This window comes from Homalodisca vitripennis, chromosome X (assembly GCF_021130785.1).
Source record: "Homalodisca vitripennis isolate AUS2020 chromosome X, UT_GWSS_2.1, whole genome shotgun sequence".
In the NCBI taxonomy this organism is placed as follows: domain Eukaryota; kingdom Metazoa; phylum Arthropoda; class Insecta; order Hemiptera; family Cicadellidae; genus Homalodisca; species Homalodisca vitripennis.
The window spans coordinates 55,216,522-55,236,166 of NC_060215.1; the positions used below are offsets into that span (position 1 = coordinate 55,216,522).

At 31.1% G+C, this 19,645-nt stretch overlaps 2 protein-coding genes across 4 annotated transcripts in view; one reads left to right on the forward strand and one right to left on the reverse strand.

Moving 5' to 3' along the window:
• Nucleotides 1-5,797, reverse strand: part of LOC124369003 (peptidoglycan-recognition protein LB-like) — a 57,301-nt gene extending 51,504 nt beyond the window's left edge. The window contains exon 1 of one of the 2 annotated variants that reach the window (XM_046826607.1): nucleotides 5,672-5,797. The gene's annotated coding sequence lies outside the window, so the exon portion shown is untranslated. Of the gene's footprint in view, nucleotides 1-5,649 lie in introns of both variants that reach the window. The other variant, XM_046826605.1, reaches the window with a different exon arrangement.
• The window catches only part of LOC124369002 (glycine receptor subunit alpha-4-like), a 64,629-nt gene extending 45,838 nt beyond the window's left edge, over nucleotides 1-18,791 (forward strand). Inside the window, exons 7-11 of one of the 2 annotated variants that reach the window (XM_046826603.1) lie at nucleotides 835-917; nucleotides 7,401-7,535; nucleotides 10,106-10,282; nucleotides 12,301-12,506; nucleotides 18,442-18,791. In XM_046826603.1, coding sequence (XP_046682559.1) covers nucleotides 835-917; nucleotides 7,401-7,535; nucleotides 10,106-10,282; nucleotides 12,301-12,506; nucleotides 18,442-18,624 — 784 coding nt within the window. In that variant the 3' untranslated portion in view covers nucleotides 18,625-18,791. Of the gene's footprint in view, nucleotides 1-834; nucleotides 918-7,400; nucleotides 7,536-10,105; nucleotides 10,283-12,300; nucleotides 12,507-17,181 lie in introns of both variants that reach the window. The other variant, XM_046826602.1, reaches the window with a different exon arrangement.
• The last annotated feature ends 854 nt before the right edge of the window (nucleotides 18,792-19,645 follow it).

The following is a 19,645-nucleotide window of genomic DNA, read 5'->3' on the forward strand; positions in this document are numbered from 1 at the left end:
ACTGTTAATACTTTTTACCCATCATTCAAGGAAACGTGGTTTTAAAGTTCCCGATAAAAGAAGAATGTTGCAAATTTTAATTCTCTAAACATAGCGTTGAATCCAAGTTATGACTTTATTTTTTTAATGGTACCTATTTTGAACAGAGTGGTCAGAAATTCGGTTTCTTCGTTTCGCTGAATTTCTCTAATCTGGAACTTCAGATCTCAGGTATGACTTATAATGAAAACTCCCTCTTAAAGTTTTTGATTTTACTCCTACCGCCTATTTTGGTGGAGAGAGAGGTGGTAATTTTGAATTCTATAAAAAAACTTGCTCAGATGATAATACTCCAAAAGATGATTTTAAAATCTTTAACCGCTCTTTTCTAGCAGAGAGTGGGTTCTTTAGGGACACAGGGTATATAGTTCTCTCGTTCTTAATTTTAGATTACTTAGAGCTAAAGAATTAGGTTCTTCATAGGTGAATTGTGAATTGTATAGGTGTTTTCTGTATAAAATATTTCAAATTATTTTGGAGCAAGTATTCTACTATTTTTTCAACATTTACTAAATTGAATATTTCAAATATCATTGCTCATCTTGTCAATTGTTTTAAAAATACATTTAGTTTTTAACTTTAAGGAGTTTCTAACGATGTATCGTTATTATTATGAAATTAGTATTTAAGGCTTGCGTTTAAGTACAAATTATAATTTTGTAAGTTGAATTATTGAGTCAGTTGAACATTAATCAAGTAGTTCATACAATTCATAGTAATTCATAAAACAACCTATGTACCTGCATCTGAGGTAACACATTCCATTTTACTTCTTGTAAAATGTTATCATTTCAGGCTTACACTTGTGCTTTCATGTGCGATGAAGTTCGAGTCATATCCTCATGATACACAGATATGTTCCATGATGATCGAAAGCTGTAAGTAAACTTCAAATTACCAATATATAGCTTCCTTCTGAATGTAAAAAATGTCTTGGATTGACTCCTAACTAAGAATTTTCGACAAGAAAACTGTCACTATCTTATTATTTTAGCTTCTATCTCTAATAATGAGACATATGCCTACTTGATAATAATTGATGTGTGACTTTTGGTGAGATTTAAGATTAATATATCTATTAGAATTTAATTAGTGAATATGGTACAAAAGGTACTCTTATTTCGTTTTCAAAGAAGTTTGGCTTATTATTATTTGTAAGAACAACTACAACTCAGGATATAAACTATTTTTATTGTTGTAAATTTAAGATATTCTAAACAAAATTGTACTATAGTCTTTGTAAAAACATAAGTATGTGTATTTCAAATATTCGTTGTACAAAACGTCTTTCGGTATCCTGTCAATTACTGTATATTGTGAACATTTTCTGGAATATAAAAAAAACAAAGTATTGTTTACATCAATTTGAAATACTACGTAGTTTGGAGAACATGTATAGCAAGAAAATCATGTTGGTGAAATATACTGATATATAAAAAAATATATAATTACTTTGTATAATTCGTTACGTTCTGTTCATGGCAATATCGATTGTGATAGAAACAGAATATTTTGGGACATTTGCCCTCATTCAGTGATACAAAACGATAGTTAACATTACGTTCTGAGATTTGCAATCTGAATATCTAACCTACCACATATCTACAATCAGGGTTAAAATAAACAAATGATACCGGAGCATCATGACACGCATAAGGCAGGAACCACCACAGCCATGTTGTGTGACTATTCCATGCACACTAACTCTAAAACATGCATTTATTACCAATAGAAATTATCAGCACACGATAAATATTTTAGTATGAGTAATAAATTCGTTTGTTTTATTATGTAGATATGGTAAAAGTAAAGACGATTAAAGTGATTTATTAATAATAACAAATTAAAGTATTAATAGTTTTCAACCGTCTGCATTATTCTTAAGTATCCAATTGAGCTTCATCAATAATTTATAAAAATCAATAAACTCCCACTTCAGAGTATAAATAACTGTTGATGCTAATAAAACTTAATGTTTACAAATCAAACTTTAAAACATTTTATAGTAAAAGTTATAGTTAATTTTACTCTACTTAAATTAATGTCATTGCATTTCATACTTTTTCATTAACGGTGGCAAATAATATTAATATTTTGCAACCGTTTACAATATTATGAGCAACACGTATATAAATAATGTGCGCATATTGTAAACAATATATTTATACTTGTTACACTTACAGAAATATAAAAATCTATTGGAAACAAACAACGCATAATTTGGATCGGCATACTCTCTCAAATAAACATAAATTAAATTGACAAGATACTAATTAATCAACTAATCTTTTAAGAACGGTATTTAAAATTAGACTAGGATTTGGTTTTGTAGACGATTAAGGAACTCGTCAAGTGTCCAGTTCATGACGTCAATTTGTCTATTTATGTATCTATCACATAACATCTACTCTGACCTGAATACAACATATATATCAAGTTTGATGCTGATAACATTACGATTTATACCGATCGCTGTAAGAAGTCATATTTTCTTTTGCCAATGCCGACCTTACTGCAATAAATGGGTATTTGGTAATGCCGTTTACTTGACTAAAGTAATACTTAAATAATTTGTTCTATTCCACTGAATAAAAAATAACTAACCTTATTAAATTGCAGTTTAAAGTCAAATTGCATTCAAATATTAGAAAACTTACACCTCGTATCTTATGTGGACAGAATAATTATAAATAGTTAAATAGCTTTATTAATTTTGTTAATTTTTAATTACAGGTAACGAAGTATTAAGAAAGATACGTATTAAGAAGCACAGAACTAAAGAGTCGTTTAATAATATTATGAGTTCAGCTTCAATTTTAACACAGGAAGTGACCTTCCTATATGATATGTATTCTCGCAGTGTAATTTAATGTACATGCAATAAGCAACCAAACGTACACAGTCAACTAAAGTCCAGTGACTTTTCAATTCAACTCTTTTTCGGTCAATAATTTCTATAAAATTGTTTAACACATCATTATATACTGTTATGTGTTCAATTAGTAAAATTATGCATATTTTAGTGTAAATTGCCAGTTATGATTTATATTGTACATCAATATATGAAATCCAGCAAACTAAAGCAGTAATTTTATATTTAATAAAACATCAGTAATAACATACTGTATGAACATCTACGTAAGCTTATGATCATTGTGGAGGAACACAGAGACAGTATGTATGGTAGCTCAATTATATCAAATCGTCAATTATGATTTTATTTTCAAATTGGCTTTTGGTTGGTGTAAAAATTTAAACTTGATCACTTACTAAGGAACACTTATTTGCAAAATTAACTACATGATGGATATTAGGTAGGCCCTTGATATATATAAGAATAACATAGGGGCAAGAATGAAATCATGATGTACACAGGAAGATGTATTCTTAAAGAAGGGAGTTTTGTCTAAGACATACACCAATTATTATGTACCAGATACTCAACACGATAGAAGGATTAAGCTGATATTGCGCATTTTTTCAATTTGTGAAAAACAATGCACTGATTACTGTGATAGAATGCTTTACTGAGATCACAAAACAAACCGCTAGTTTGTTGCTTTTTATCCGGAGATGTTATGACATCACTGATAAATTTACAGGTTGCAAAGATTGTAGATTTTCATTTTAAGAATCTAGAGAGATATTAGACAGATTAGAAATTTGACAGATATTTCAGAATCTAAACGATATTATATTCAAAGAACGTTTACAAGTCTTTGAAAAAGAATAAATCCAATAGTTTTAGAAAAAAAGTGTTGGAACTGGTCTAAAATTGTCAGGTGGATTGGAAATGTGTATCCACATCTTGTGGATCAATATCTTGTGTGGTCGTTCTGAAGATTAGTAAAACATTGCTAATTTTGAAAGCTTGGCGAAAAATACCAGAATTATAGTAGGCATTACATTATCTATGTTAGTAAAAATTGAGATAATCATTAACGAACCCTTCTTGAGAGCATAGAATGTTGTTAATACATATTGTGTTATATAGTCGCCCCACTACAGCCTCAAACTCTGCAACTGATGTATCGGAGAGATTATTCGTAACACAAGGTATTGCGAGGTACTGAGTATAGGATTGGATCAAAATTTACCGAAGTTTATTTTAATAAAGTAATAATTCAAATAGCCTACAACTTCTTTACTGAGTGTCAATTTATTTACATATAAATTGTTGATCTTCTGTTCAACTTTCTGAATTTTACCTGAAATATTTTTAAATTTTACATTCTTATTTACAATTGACTACAATTGTGGTTAACGGTAGTTAATTTTAAGTTTTGTTGCCATAAAATTTTCTTTTCCAATGTAAACAGTTTTGTATAGATTTTTTCTCATACGAATTGCTTGTGAAACTATCTCACTTGAAGGTACTGAACCTTAAATCTGAATACGTTTCTGATCTCGGCTCAAATGTACAGTCGTCAATTTCTTTTTTGTTTTCCTTGAATGGAAAAGCCAAGTTAAAATAACAGTTGAATGCTCTTTATAATTCAGTAAACTTTCCATTGGGGTCTTAGAAATGGGGAAAGAAAGGATATAAGGATAAATATTGTAGCACGCTATCTAACAATTGTATACCATTGTTTGTGACAGTTGATAAAATTAGTATTTTTATTTATATTTTAATAAATAGCTAGCTAGTATAACAATCCCCTAAATGTTCGTAGTATATTATACTTTGAGGCCTACTTCAGCATAATAGTGTGGGGTTACAATATTTGGTTTAGATCTAGTATTAGTTTACAATGAAATTTAAGAACAATGAATGGAATGTTGTTACATAACAAATTTGTTTAGTTCAGTTAAATTTCTTACAAAATTTGTATGATGACACTGCCTCTCGTTCTCTTTGAGGACATTCCTTATCCAAAAAATTTCCAACATTACGAATTCCCATATAACCATCTCAGTCACATTAAAACAGGCTTAAAAACACATGTGCAGTATTAGTTCGGGCGTCGGGCCTCACAGTACACACATATAAAAATCCATATATATTTATGTATGTGTGTTCGAGTATGTGTGTGTGTCATGTATGAAATCAATGGTAAATGTATCAGTTAAACAGCAATCCAATATATGAACGCAGGTGGTGCTAGGAATGAGTGTGGGAAGTGATATGTGTTAAGGTCAAATCAATACGGGCCGAGCCATCAGAAGCCACACAAACAAGTTCCCTGCGTTTGATTAACTTACTTCTTTTCACTTCAGCACTGTAGGATCTTCTTAATGAATGGAAAAATCATCGATACAAATACTCCCGATACCGACTCAGTATCAAAATGTGTGTTGCCGAAATAGTTTGTTGGCTATAAATTACTAAAAGGTATGTAATTCTACAATTGGAAAGCAACACACGTACAATTTTAATGGCTATAACTTTATATCATTGAGTAAACAGTAAGAGTACCATACTAAGGGGAGTGTTTTAGGTTTATTTAATCGTTTTTTAATCTTAAAATACTTCAATCTATCTAGATTGTGCAACAGTAAATACATAAAACACTTTACACACCTTTACAACGATATCTCTAAGTCGATTTTAAGTACTTAAGATAAACTTTGGGTAGACGGTTACAAAGCTACACATGGTACAATACTCACATTTAAAATCGCCAGAGATTACCTGAATAACTTTTACGCTTCAATGACGCTTGTTTTCACGAGGCTTGAGACCCAGTGAATCCTCATGAATTCGTCAACAGAACTAATAATATAACGACGTTAACAGTAAGGCACCGGCACCATGAAAGACGTGCTTCAGTCAAATTTTAGTCATAAGTATTATCTAATCAAAAGGATTAGATAATACTTATGACTGTACTAGTTACACAACAGATAACCTATTCTAGCGCTGTCACTGGGCATAATATTTCATGACAGAGAAGGCGATTGTTTTTTTTAAAAGCTTGCAAATATCGCAATGCTCGTAGCACACCCCTAACGTCGGCCCTCACAACTAACGGAACTAATCTTCCGGACCACAGTAGACCTCGCTTGTATAAATGATTTCTCCTTTGTAACGAATACAGTCAAAGGTAAATAACTTATGTTTGGTGCTGTCAAGGAGCTGACCACACTGACTTTGTTCCGTAGCGGTACTGTAGCAATCCAGTTGTACTTTTTAACGCGAAATTTGTCCTTGCCTATAGCTATAGTATATCTGCCTGAATTTATATGCCACCTTCACTTATTTTTGAGAATCCCGTTGTGGCAATTATGTATGTATGTATTGTTTATTCTCAGCCCCATTTATTATACTACAAGATCAATTGTAATATAATACCAATTATAGATCAATTTTACAATTTTGAAAGATCTTGATCGAGGTTTATGGTTTTGTGAAATGTCCCTAGTTTTATAATATCGAAAATGGTGATAGGGTGGAGAACTTCAGCAGAATAAGAACTCTAAACAGGCTCTGCGCCTGTTTTGAAGGCACTAATACGTGGTCTGCCGGTTCATTGGTTGAGTGAAATGGGGTGGAGGGGCGAAGCAGATTTCAAAAGTTTGTACTTATGTACTTAACATCAGGAGGCCTAATCTTATTATTGGAGGCTAAACTTAAACTTTTTAATGTTATTAAATTGGTTTATTATTTTTAAATGGTACAGCCGTACCTTGATAAACGAACCCTAACAATCTGACTTTTCAAAAAAGAAACAATCTGACTTTTCAAAAAAGAACTCGTATCTCTTAAAAGACTCTTTATACCATGCGACTTCATCCACAGGATCTTTTTCAATGGAATAGTCATAGTCATACTGTTTCTGGTGATTTATGAAACGCTTTCCTCCACTAAAAACTTTCCGCGCTGATAGAGACTGCAGATTGATACTTCTTGTTGTGTTGCCATTACGCCACCCCCTTCTATTATTACACTGTTGAAAAGCTTTCTTTTTAAATTAAATTAAATTTATCTTAATTAATGTCCACAAGCTATTTCTGAACTTTAATAATTTAATGTGAAACGTGATTTCGTTATTAATATAAACATGTGTAGTATATACAATAGCAGAATAATAACTAATCCATTATCAGAAATCATAGTTTAAAAACCTAATTCTCTAAAGTGGCTAATTCCAAAGTCGTTCCTGGAAAGCATTCCCTGACGGGATAGTGTGTTTCACACACCAGTTCCTCCGTTATGCAAATCGGCTCCCCCAAATGGCACCCTTAATCCTCCCTGTACCAATTCATTATCATAAATAATGATAATAATTTTATCTATATAATCATAAAAGTGTTTTCAAAACCTCAGCTTAACTTTCTGTGACGTTTACGCATGTTTAATCATGAGTAATATATCATATACTCTAGTCCTGATGCACTAACAGTGTTTTATCATATTACAGTATCACATACAACTCATGACCTAGTGTTCATATGGAATATGACAGATCCTTTGGTTGTAAATCCGGAGATAGAACTACCACAACTAGACATATCCAACAACTACACAGCAGACTGCACCATAGAATATTCTACCGGTATGTTAAACATTATATACTAATTTAATAAATGTGTTATTTTCATCTCATTCTAAATTCTAGGATATTTTCATTAATGATGTTAAGTTCATTAATTGTGATTATTATATAAAATTAGTGAATGCAATTGTGCCGCAAAACATTTACACGACTTTAAATTTAAATACTGTGCTATGTACAATAGATTACCTAACTTTCTTAAGGGCTCCAAAAACGTTCTTCTAACTCAAGGAAGACAAAATTTTACATGAGCACACTTTGTCGAACTCAATTAATTTAAACAAATAAACATGCAACTTGCTTTTGTTGTATTTTATTATTTTAATAAACACATTTTTATATAAAAAAGGAGAGGCCAATCTCCTTTTGAGCCTTATTCTGCCCGTCCTCATGGACCACTGGCCTGTGTAAGGATCTTATCAAACAGAATAAAGGAAGTCGATACAGTACAATGTCGATGGTACTGATAAAAAGTGGAATGGTCAGGATTTGAATCATACCTATCTCTAACTCAGACCCAAAGTCCAACGTCTTAGATCACTCAGCCATCAGCACTCCCATAATTACAATTACTAATTTTAATATTAAAAATATAGGACTTTAGGAAGGTAAGTGATTACGACTATTCAACACACAAGACAGCTTATGTTAATTAATCAACTTAGATTAATTAATTAAACACACCGTACAACTGCAACAATTCTTTGCTGTTTTTAATATTAATCGGCTGATTGAAGCATTAGATAACCAACTTATGGACACTTATAACATTAGTAGTGTAATGAAGATTATTATGTTAGTTATGAATTAATTGGGATTGGATGATTATTTTTCATTCACACTATCTGTATTTACCAGTACTTTGGATAGCAACAATAATGCTTAATGTCCAGAAATAGAAATGATTCCAGCGAAGTCATTTTGCTAGGGTTAACACCCACAACAGTAGCAAGACTCTTTTTGCTTGTGATAAAACTACCCAATAGTTCATCCTCTAACCAATTTACATCAACACTGACTCCTTACCAAAACATCTAATTTATTGAGTCAATGAAGGCAGGAAAATCAGTAGCAGACCTCATTGTTAGATAGTGATCAATATACATCTTCTCAATGTGAGTTAGTAGTATAACAATTATATGTATGATATTGTGATATAAAATATGTGACCTAAAATCGTATTTTTCCTTTCTTAATTTCAAGACTCCTTTGAACAAGCTGGTTTTAGACCCGATCATGATAATTGATGTGATCATCCAGGTCCTTGCATTAAGATAATTTGTTTGAGACTATATAACAACAAGAAAACGTCTGTTACCTTTCTATATTTTTATGAAGTTTAAGATACTGCTTTATGGAATCAAATTCTTATTGAAATTTTAAGATCTTCTTCCGTGCCTCCCCTTTGACGACTAATGAATTATACTATAAGAGACAGTTTGATGAAAAGTTGCATTTTTATGACAGGAGAGTGATTTCAGGCAGCTCATGATGTGCTCCCCCAGGGGCCTGTTTATATTGCAATTCTTTTCAATATTTACACTTCTGACAATTCTGTAAAGCCAAAAAAATTATTACTGGTGATGACATTGTGTCACTACGATTGACAGAATCTACTCTTACATCTGATCTTATTTCCTCTAAAAAAAGAAGGGCGATAGCATCTTAACAGCATGCTAGCTTTTAAATTTAACATCAGGTTTGCCAATGACCAGCTTGATAAAGTGATCCATATTTGCGTAACACAGTAACTAGAGATTTATTTAGATTAATTTCTCACATTCAGGAGCTACCTTCTTGAGATATCAAAAAAAGTAAATGCTAGTGTTACTACTTTACATAGCTTGGTTCATCTTAGGAAGCAAGTGCATCAACTTCAGTCCTAGTATACCATTTGCTATGAGACCCTTGGGTATTCCACCATCTCCTGGTTCTCAGCAACATCACTCCTTTTAATATAGTGCACAAGGAAGCACCAACATCAGGAAGCATCTTCAGTTTTTGAAGATCCAGTCTGTTCTCAATGAGCCCATTTCACAAGACCTTCCATCATGAACATTTCCATGTGAAGTCTCTTAAACAGAACTCTACTCTAGAACCAACTTCTGGATTTTATGCTGACAATTTTCTTCCAAGACCTAGTCATTTACCAGCCGATCTCTATAAAAACCAAGGTGAAATGTGTGACCCAAATAAAGATTTGATTATGCAGACAATGAGCCACATAGTTAACAAGTTCCCTATACAACTCCTTACAAGAGTGGTCATCAAACTAAACTCATTCAACCAAGAAGCTCTACATTAGCTTGAGGAATCATCAATGCACCTGCATCAGGTATGGTTTGTGTTTGTTACAGTATAAAGCATCATTAGTAAAAAGGTGGTTTTAAAGATAGAGTTTGAAAATCTTGTACCTGTTTAAAAGAATTGTGGTGTATTATAAACTAATATATCATTTATATATATATATATATATATATATATATATATATATATATATAATTTATTTTTGTAATATTAACATTTTTATACTAAGCAATATTTTTTTCCTCAAATGCATTGTTTTATAGGAAATTTCACATGCCTGGCAGTGGTTTTCAACTTGCGTAGAAGACTTGGGTACCATCTGTTCCACACATACATTCCATCTGCTCTGATTGTTGTCATGTCTTGGATATCATTCTGGATCAAGCCAGAGGCCATTCCTGCCAGAGTAACTCTTGGAGTCACATCGCTGCTCACACTAGGTAATAATCATACTTGAAATGTCTACTATTTTCTCAAATGATTTATTTTACAGGAAACTTTACATTCCTAGAAACAGTTTTCATCTTGAGAAGAAGATTCAAATACCTATTTTTGGTACTAGAGCTTCTATCGTAAGCATTAAACCCCATACTAATTGACATTATACAGCATGATTTGTTGTATATAGATCAATACTGTTTTATTGAATAGATCACAATGTGCTGATTGAATCATAACAGTATTTCAACAATTTATTTAAAACTCTTATAGATCTTATATATTGAGTGGAAATAAAGAAATCTGCCCTCTTAACATTGTTTAACATTACAAAAAAAGTGTTAGGAGGGGTTTAATATTTAAAGTTCATTTCAAGTTTGTTTATACCTTTTTTTCTCAAGATTACAGCTATTTAAATAACTAATAGACCTAAAATAACGGGTGTTACATTAAAATTTAGCTTGTTTATATTTGCATTCAGGCATATTAATAAAATAATTTCCAAATAATAACTTCCAGTTTTTATATTGATAACAACAACAAAAAGTATCGGTTTTTTCAACTAAACTACAATTTTGAAAATTGATAACTCTGAAACTTGTGATCCAATTACAACCAAATGAATGAATATATGTTTCTAACTTGTTAAAAAATTGGTGACGACAAGAAAATATATCAAAGATGAAAGAATCTGTTTTATTTGATATAGTTTTACCTATTTACCTATTTCCAAAAGTTTTTTTGCACATTTTCCAAAATCCTGTTTCTTAAAGCTTCATAATATTAAAAAAATACCAGGTCAGTCTAAACATTCCCTCCACAATAAATAGTTTTACATCATTCTAAATGATAAACTTAAGAATTTAGAATAGGTTTTTATTGATTTACAGACTTGTGGGATAAAAACGAATAGAATAACTTGATTTTATATTTGGTCTCATATTTAGTAGCATGTAGTGAATTTCCAAGTTTGTATTTTTTCCTTTTATTCTAAAAACAGGGTTTTCTTGAAATTTGTTACATACATCTCTAAGAATACTAACTAAAATTTTACAATTTTTATATGTTAAATAAAATTTTTCCCACTATATTCCCAGAAAAAAACTGTCTCAGTAATTATAAAATTTGAATTTTTATTTTTATTTAAAATTTTAGTATTGACGTATGGTATACTGAAGGTTTCTTTAAAAGAGTATAATGCTCTGATATTTAACAGCAAATTTTAAAAATACAAATAGTCTAATACAAAACTGATAAGCTCAAAAATAATACAAAATATACTACAAATCTGTTGCTTCACAGGGGTCTTGTTGAACTCATATAAATCTTATTAGATAATTTTGTATCTACAGGTTTCATAATACAATGATACATTTTGTACAAGTGGCACAACTGATCTTATTTTAAGTCGCTGTCAAATGCTGTATCCAGATTTAATCTGTAAAAAATGCAAACCTCATAACCTTCATGAAAGCTTAGTAAATTGAAAATGTTTTCTGTATATGCACATATTAACACACAAACAAAACTTTGGTACGGTTATTAGTTTTTTGTAGGAGATGTGTACCTATCTTTTAGCAGTACTAGGATAAAACTCAACGTAACGCCATCAGAGTAACCCTATCTTCAAATGTTAGATTGCTTAGGTATGATTTATTTTTTCGTAATAGTGTTTTTTAATATAATTTAGTTTTTTAGCTATTATCTTCTCACATATTTATTGTTTGCTTATATCTTTAAAGTTAGGATGAATTAGTGTTACAACCATTGTTATTTGCACTCTAGTTTTTCTGTTTTTTAATGCATTATTATCTAAACATCTACTTCATGCAGCTTGAAGAACGTAGACATTATGGAAAATAATAGTGGATACGTAAAATATTTGTGATAATTTCAACACTTGCAAACTGTCCATTCTATGGAATTAAGGACTAATGATGCTTGTAGTTCTTGCATTGTTGTTGTAATGTTTTCCATAAAAAAGACCATAAAAGACATAAAACTGTGTTAAAATGTTTAGCCACACAAAACACACAGTCACAGCAATCTCTGCCACCAGTCTCATATGTCAAAGCCATAGACATTTGGATGTCTTCGTGTTCTGTCTTCGTTTTCCTCTCTCTTATGGAGTTTGCTGTTGTCAACAATTACATGGGCCCAGTCGCTACAAAGGCCATGAAAGGATATTCAGAAGAGGACATCAGGTCCGCTGTGGATGACCTCAAGGTAAAATAGTTTGCCTAAGCTAACAACTTGAACTAGTAATGAGGGATTTTCAAGATGAGGCTCTCAGGTAATAAAGAACAAGAAGATAAGAAATAAAACGGAAGTAAAATTGAACAGTTTTGATTTTTTATGTTATTGATCTACTGAATCAATAAATTCATCTGCTTTGCTATGTATGACAGATTCAGTTGACAATCTATTTTACAGTGCTGTAAGCGAGGGTAAATAAATGGGACTGACCCCCCACCCCACCCAATATTCTTATAACAGCCATCCAACTTGTTTGAAACACAGAAGTTAAATGTTTAAATACGAATGAAGCTTATCTCATTTATTCACATTTATATTTATTCCATAAACCCTAGTGTGGTGTACACTTCAATCAGATTCATTACCCCTCCCACCCCTCCCCAAGTGTCAAGTACTAGTTGCACCGCATTTTATTTTAAGAACTTTACTTAACGGCTGTAATGATAGACATCATAAATTAGCTTTGTATGAACAATTTTAAAGCTCAAACCCTTTTACATCATATTTTTTATAATAGATTTGTGGAAAATGTCTCATTTTAAAAACTATAAATAATTCATATCCTAATGCTTTATAGTTTTTTTTCCAGATAGGTTACTCAGAACACTAATAATATCTCTTTATTTCTAATATTTCTTTAGCACATTGTTTAAGTAATAAAGAAGTATGCAAACTTCAAAATAAATATAAAAAGCATTTCTTCACTAATCGCATCTTTAAATTTGTCATTTGCCATAATTCTAAGACCAAAGTGTGAGGTCACTTGATGTAAAACTGATTTCACTATATCCTAGTTTTCAAATATATCTATACATATAGGATCTATGTATATAGGAGAATTTAACTATATTATAACAGTATTTAAAGTATATACAGAGTGTAAATTAAGTCCTGATACGCCTGGATATATTGAAAATGGATTGAGATATCGATGTACAATCTTCACCATACCTATTAAAATACTTTTTTAGACTTTTTGAAGGGTAAAAATATTTCCCGCCCCTTTTTAAAAGGGGGGCAGAGGGGGTTTACTTTAAGTTTTCAAATTGCAAGCCCTATCTTGTGACATTTCATTTGAAAGATAAATTTCAAAGGATCAAAATGACATGTACAAAACATCTCAATGACGATCCTAGCAAAAGTTATGGGCAAACAACCCCTTACATCTAAGGGTGTAAATTAAACCCTGATATGCCTTGATATATTCCAAACGGATTGAGATACCAATGTCCAACCTTCACCATACTTATTAAATTACTTTTTGAACTTTATGGAGGGTAAAAATATTCCCCTCCTTTGAAAAAAAAGGGATAGAGGGAGGTAACTTTAAATCTTCAAATAGCAACCCCTATCTTGTGAAGTGTCATATTAAAAGTCTATTCAATGGAAACGGGTAATTTAATAAGTATGGTGAAGGTTGTACATTGATATCTCAATACATTTGGAATATATCCAGGCATACCAGGACTTAATTTACATTCTGTATATACTTGCTTAAAGTGTTATATATAAACATGTCAGTACAATAAAAATATATCATCCCATTTGGAAAAACACTTATGACTTTGAACCATAATTATAGTGTTTTTAGAGTTTATAACACAAACCATGCAAGGAGCTCTATAATTATTGCACAAAAACATATTACAGTCAATGTAGTTCAATAACACGTACGTTCCTATACAGCAGTAAAAGAAACCTCTAGTAAGCAAGGATGTCACCAGCAAGGGGGTCCAAGGGGTCCGGACTCCACAAATTATAAATTTTTTCATTTACTTTTTCAGTAATTATTATCATTATTTAAATAATTTATGTACTGCTGAAAGTTCATTCTCAACAAAGAGACATGTCAAGAACTTTTTAAGGAACAAAATGGGGCCTTACTGAGGAAAATATCAGTTGTCTGCCCCTCTACCCCCAAAATTTTATCCTGGCATCTATGTTAGTTATCTATGTTAGTTATAGAACAACGGCACTGTTCACAAGTATATACCTGTATTTTAATTGGGTTATCACTATTCTGCAAAACTGGATTGAGTATGATTGGTTCTTTTTAACAGGATATATTTTAATAATTGTTGGTTTCTATTCCATGCATGAGTAGCAGGAAACGTTCCCCACACAACCATCCCTACAAGTTCTTCAACAAACTTGTTAACAAGTACTTACAACATAGTTAAACTCAGTTTTAAAATTACTCAATCTCCCACCTCTCATGCAGTGTGTGACTATTCAATTGCTCTCTATTATTCAATAAAGTTGGCTTAATCTAGAATATTTAGACACAATATCATCAGCTAGGGCTAAACTAACTTCAATGTTATATTTTTAAATTACGTGCGGCATGAAAGTGTTGATTATTTTATTGCGTAACATGAACAAAAGAGTAATGATTCTCATACTTCTTGCATAACCGATGGGTACAGTTAGAATGCTAGTACTCCACCCACCTCTTAAAATTTTTATTTAACTTTAATAATTTGTTTTGAGAAAAAATAAAATATTAAGCTTTTTTTAACATAACGATGTGAGTCAAAGTAATTTGCCAGGCGTTCTTTCCAATACCTTGTTCCTAATTATTTTAATCAACTACCAATTTCTTTTATGACTTGCAATTCATATAAAACAAACTAAATTGTTCAACTGGCTTTTGTTGCAAGATGTTGGGTTTTAAATTATGTGCTCAGATGTAGTTCATTATGTTTAACATGAATTTATAAATTTCAATATTATTATATTTATATTTTTTTATTTCATATTTATTTGTTACATGTGTTACATGATATATTATTGTTTTGTTACTGTTATTTTTAAAATGTTATTGTTGTTGTTGTTGATGATGAGTTTCTAGTATTTTAATTACTGTTATTCTATTTCAAGTATTATTGTAATGAAGACCAACATATATACATGAATTACAGTAAATGTAGTCAGTATACTCAACAAGAAGAAGGAATAAAGTTAGAATAGTATTAGTTTACCCAGTTAGAGGATAGGTATTGTTAACACATAACACAGTCATTTGTATAATTTCCACAACACAATCACTATTATTAGTTTTCTCAACATAGCTGCTAGTGGAAGTTAAAAAAGTAGTATGTAAAAAAATTTATACAGAATGTAAAATAGATAGCAACTTGTAAATGGATAGTTTGGCATATTATATTTTTTCCTGATGAATTTTGTTACTGAGCAGCCAGAATAATGCTGGCTTATGCATGACAGGGTCTGGCACAGTTTGGATGAACCGCTGTCAAAAGGTAAAACTGAACTTAGCTCTCTGAACTGACAGGTTGGACGATCAATGGAAGTAAATCCACTGTTAGTTACGTTATTCAACAATAGTTGGATATTCATACAAACGTTATAGTTACATGGCTACTACTTCAAAACTGGTTTCACAGACCTCCCATTCAATTGCACATGTTTCAGAGTTAATCTTTCAATGTATTTTTTCATTAAATGCAGGCCCAATAGAGATAAAAGAAGGGTCAGCTAGAGCTGCAGCTCAGAGAGGTTCTTTTAAATGAGAGCTCAGAGAATGGAAAATTTGTGTTTTGGTTTTAGTTAAATTAAATTAATTTAATAATATTGTATTATTTCCATTTTAAAATTATATTTTATTTGTTAATTTGACGATTCTACTTAATATCAAAACACCATATAATTACTCATACGCCTCTCAAAAGTAACACCAACCATTTAAGCTTTTAAAGACATTTCAGTAACAAAACCTCATGATTTAATCTTTGAACTATTCAGTTATTTCTCACATATTATTCAGTATATTTTTAGAAAAGGTGAAACTTCTTTTTAGCCCAATTCTGTCTGTGTAATTAGCCCAGTGGGGCCAACAATAGAATGGGTCTAGCAGGGTACAATATGGGATATCCCACTCTCTATTAAGTTTAAATGTCTATGTACTTTGATAATAATAACTCTCCTAAAAAGTATAAATTTAGTACTTAAGAAATAAATAAACTACTTTAGGTACAGTTAGTAACACATACCTCTAGAATTGGATATTACCCTTCCACCCTACCGTTCATAGTATCCAAGCACTTCCCTTTAAATAAATGTGAAATTGAGATCATTATTGTTCATTCTCCTTGGTTGTGTAACCCAAACTTATGTGTTTTGTCAAGTCTCCTGGTTAAGATGATGTGGATTCAATCTTGTCTTCATCACTTCCCTTCTATCAGACCTGTTCATCTTGTACTAAACAGACCCCCTTTTATTCACATAGATATTTTGAAAGTCACATAGGTCCAAGATTAATAAACAAAAATAGATTAAGAAGAAGACCAATATGTTCATAAAAGATTCCAGAGCAGATATTTATGAACTACTCTGATTGCCATTTAGACACTAATCCCTGTCACCTTAAAGTTCTGATTCAAGAAAGAGCATTGCACAATTAAAATGTGATTTTGCTAACGTTCTACTTGGGGATTCTTTCCAAATGTGTTTCCCATTCCCCTCTAATCCTTTATATTCTTCCCTCGCCCTTTTACCAAAGATTATTTCCTTGAAGATTCATTCCCTTACGTCTGCAAATCAATGTCATAATGATTCTCAGTTTGTGTTCAGCAGCCATGCAGTGAGTACAGTTCCCGCAGATGGCTAACGCACCTGTGTGTTGCAGGAGCTGAACCCACCGCTGCGGAGCCCCCTCAGGGCCTCAATACCTCCTCTGCCCCAATACGCCAATATATGGAACACCAGACACATCGCACTTTTCATTGACAAATTTTCAAAATTTTTTTTTCCCTTTTGTTTTTTTTGTTTTCAACGTAGTTTATTGGACTTCCTTTTTATAAGAGATCACTGTTGCAAATGATTAAGCACTTTTATACATTTGTATTAAAACACAAGTTTTTCCAAGAATTTATAGAACAATAAGAATTGAGATTGTGGGATTTTGTGGTTAGGGGCACATAACTTCAAAGGCTTATATAAATCATAAAAACAAAATTATTTTCATTATTTACAAATTTCACAACACTCTATCTAAAGAATAACAAAAATAAAGAAATAGTTAAACACATGTATTTCATGTTTTATCAACCTTTTATGATTCAACTGTGGTATGATTCAAAATTGTTATATTAGTGTTCACAGGAAAACACATTTAAGAGAACTAAAATAACTCAGACACATCTTAATGTGTCTCACCTAAGATAATAATCTTAGTTTTATAGCATATTTTGAGAATTACCCTTTTTATTAATGTACACAAATAATTTTCAACTTCAGTCACATTTCACCTACATGGTTTTTTATTTTCCTTTACAAACTTTCAATTTAATGAAATATTTAATCCTCTGCAGTTTCTAGTTTCTTTATATAGAAATAAACTGAAAGTGGCTTAAATAACTGAAGTCTAAAAATAATAAATACATGAACAACAGTCAAAAAACTGTCAACATATTAATTAATTAACTAACTTCAATAGAAATCACACTTAATCTCTGGCAGTATATCTCTCATTTATATTTTATTGCTAATTAACTACAACTACTATAAAAGTAAACTCTAGGGCACCCTTAATACACAGAACAAGCTTTACTTTTTAAACCTAGATGTCTCCTAAACCTAATAATGAAATTTATAATTTAACAAAAGCTATTTTTATATTGACTTGACTGATTACATAAAATAAATATGTTCAAATTATTATTTTTATTTTTGTTTATCCTAACTACTCTAATTACTCTTTATTATTGATACCTAATTAACAATCTCTATCTAAAATCTTTACAATAACAAAAATAAAAAAATTGTTCTCCATGCATTCAATAGGATAAATTTGAGTTGAAGAGCACTAATAAAATTATAGCACTTTCCAAAAAATAACAAATTGAATTTTGAACAGGAAAGTAAAAGCCATTTTGTATGTTGGCAGGAGTTGGACCCCTCTGGGAGAAGTCCCCCCCGGGCCTCCATTTTGCCGCCACTGCCACAATACCCCACTTTCTGCAATGGTAGGGAAATAGCCCTTTCAATTGACCAATTCTCAAGATTCTTTTTCCCATTTTCGTTTTTCATTTTGAATGTAGTCTACTGGACGTCCTTCCTTGAAGTATGAGTGTCGAGTTGTATGTAGTTATACACTACATCTTTGTGAACACTTGTGTGCAATTTAGAATTTTGGAAAATTTTATAAAACTATAATTTTTCTATGGTTTTTGTTGTTTCCATGTATCGAGTCTTTTATTGATGAATGTTGTCAATAAAATATTTTGTTAACTGATACCCGTTTTATTTTAACTGTATTACCTAAAACTATTTGTTCAACAAATTGGAAATACTTGTTTATATAAAATAATCAATAGTACTAACAACTTCCACTACTTATATTGGTAGTTTTCAGCCTTCCCATACTAAAACGTCACACCAAGAAACCTGACAAAGGCATCAAAACCTACGTGAGGATAAATTCCACATAAAAAAACATATTCATAATTTACTGTCATTTTGTAAGGATCAAACACTAAAGTGCTGTGAATTGGGATTACTAATTATATATTTGATAATATGATAAAAACTTTTGACCATTGGGCCTCTAAAAAATAAAAAATATTACATGTGAAACATATCATTTGTTGGACAAATCAGCCTCAACCAACAATATTGTCAAGGATATTCCAAAAGTAGAGATTATGAATGTAATCTTTTTAAATATAATGTAGTATGTCAATGTTACCTAAACACAAAAACATACAAATCAAAAGATAATGATCAGAAACATCCACAAGGAATAAAGTATAGTCATTGCTATGTGAAATTAACCAACATTTTTACTACCTTTAAGATGCTCAATTTCACAAGAGTTTACAAATAGTCATACAAAATACTTGAAGACTGACTTTGAAATCGTTGATCTAATTCCACGCTAAATAAAAGTCTAAAAGTATGAAACTGACAAAATGCAAAAGACAGGAGTTGTAGTAGGAGCAAAAGTTGTATTCCAATGTGTATTATCTTTTTTGAAACTTTAGAAAAGTACTGTCTCAAGCCCTAATAAAATTTTAATTTTCCTTTCTAAATTTTTAAGCTCATAATTGATAACTCATCTAAAGCAGACATATCTGCAAGGGGGTCTAAGG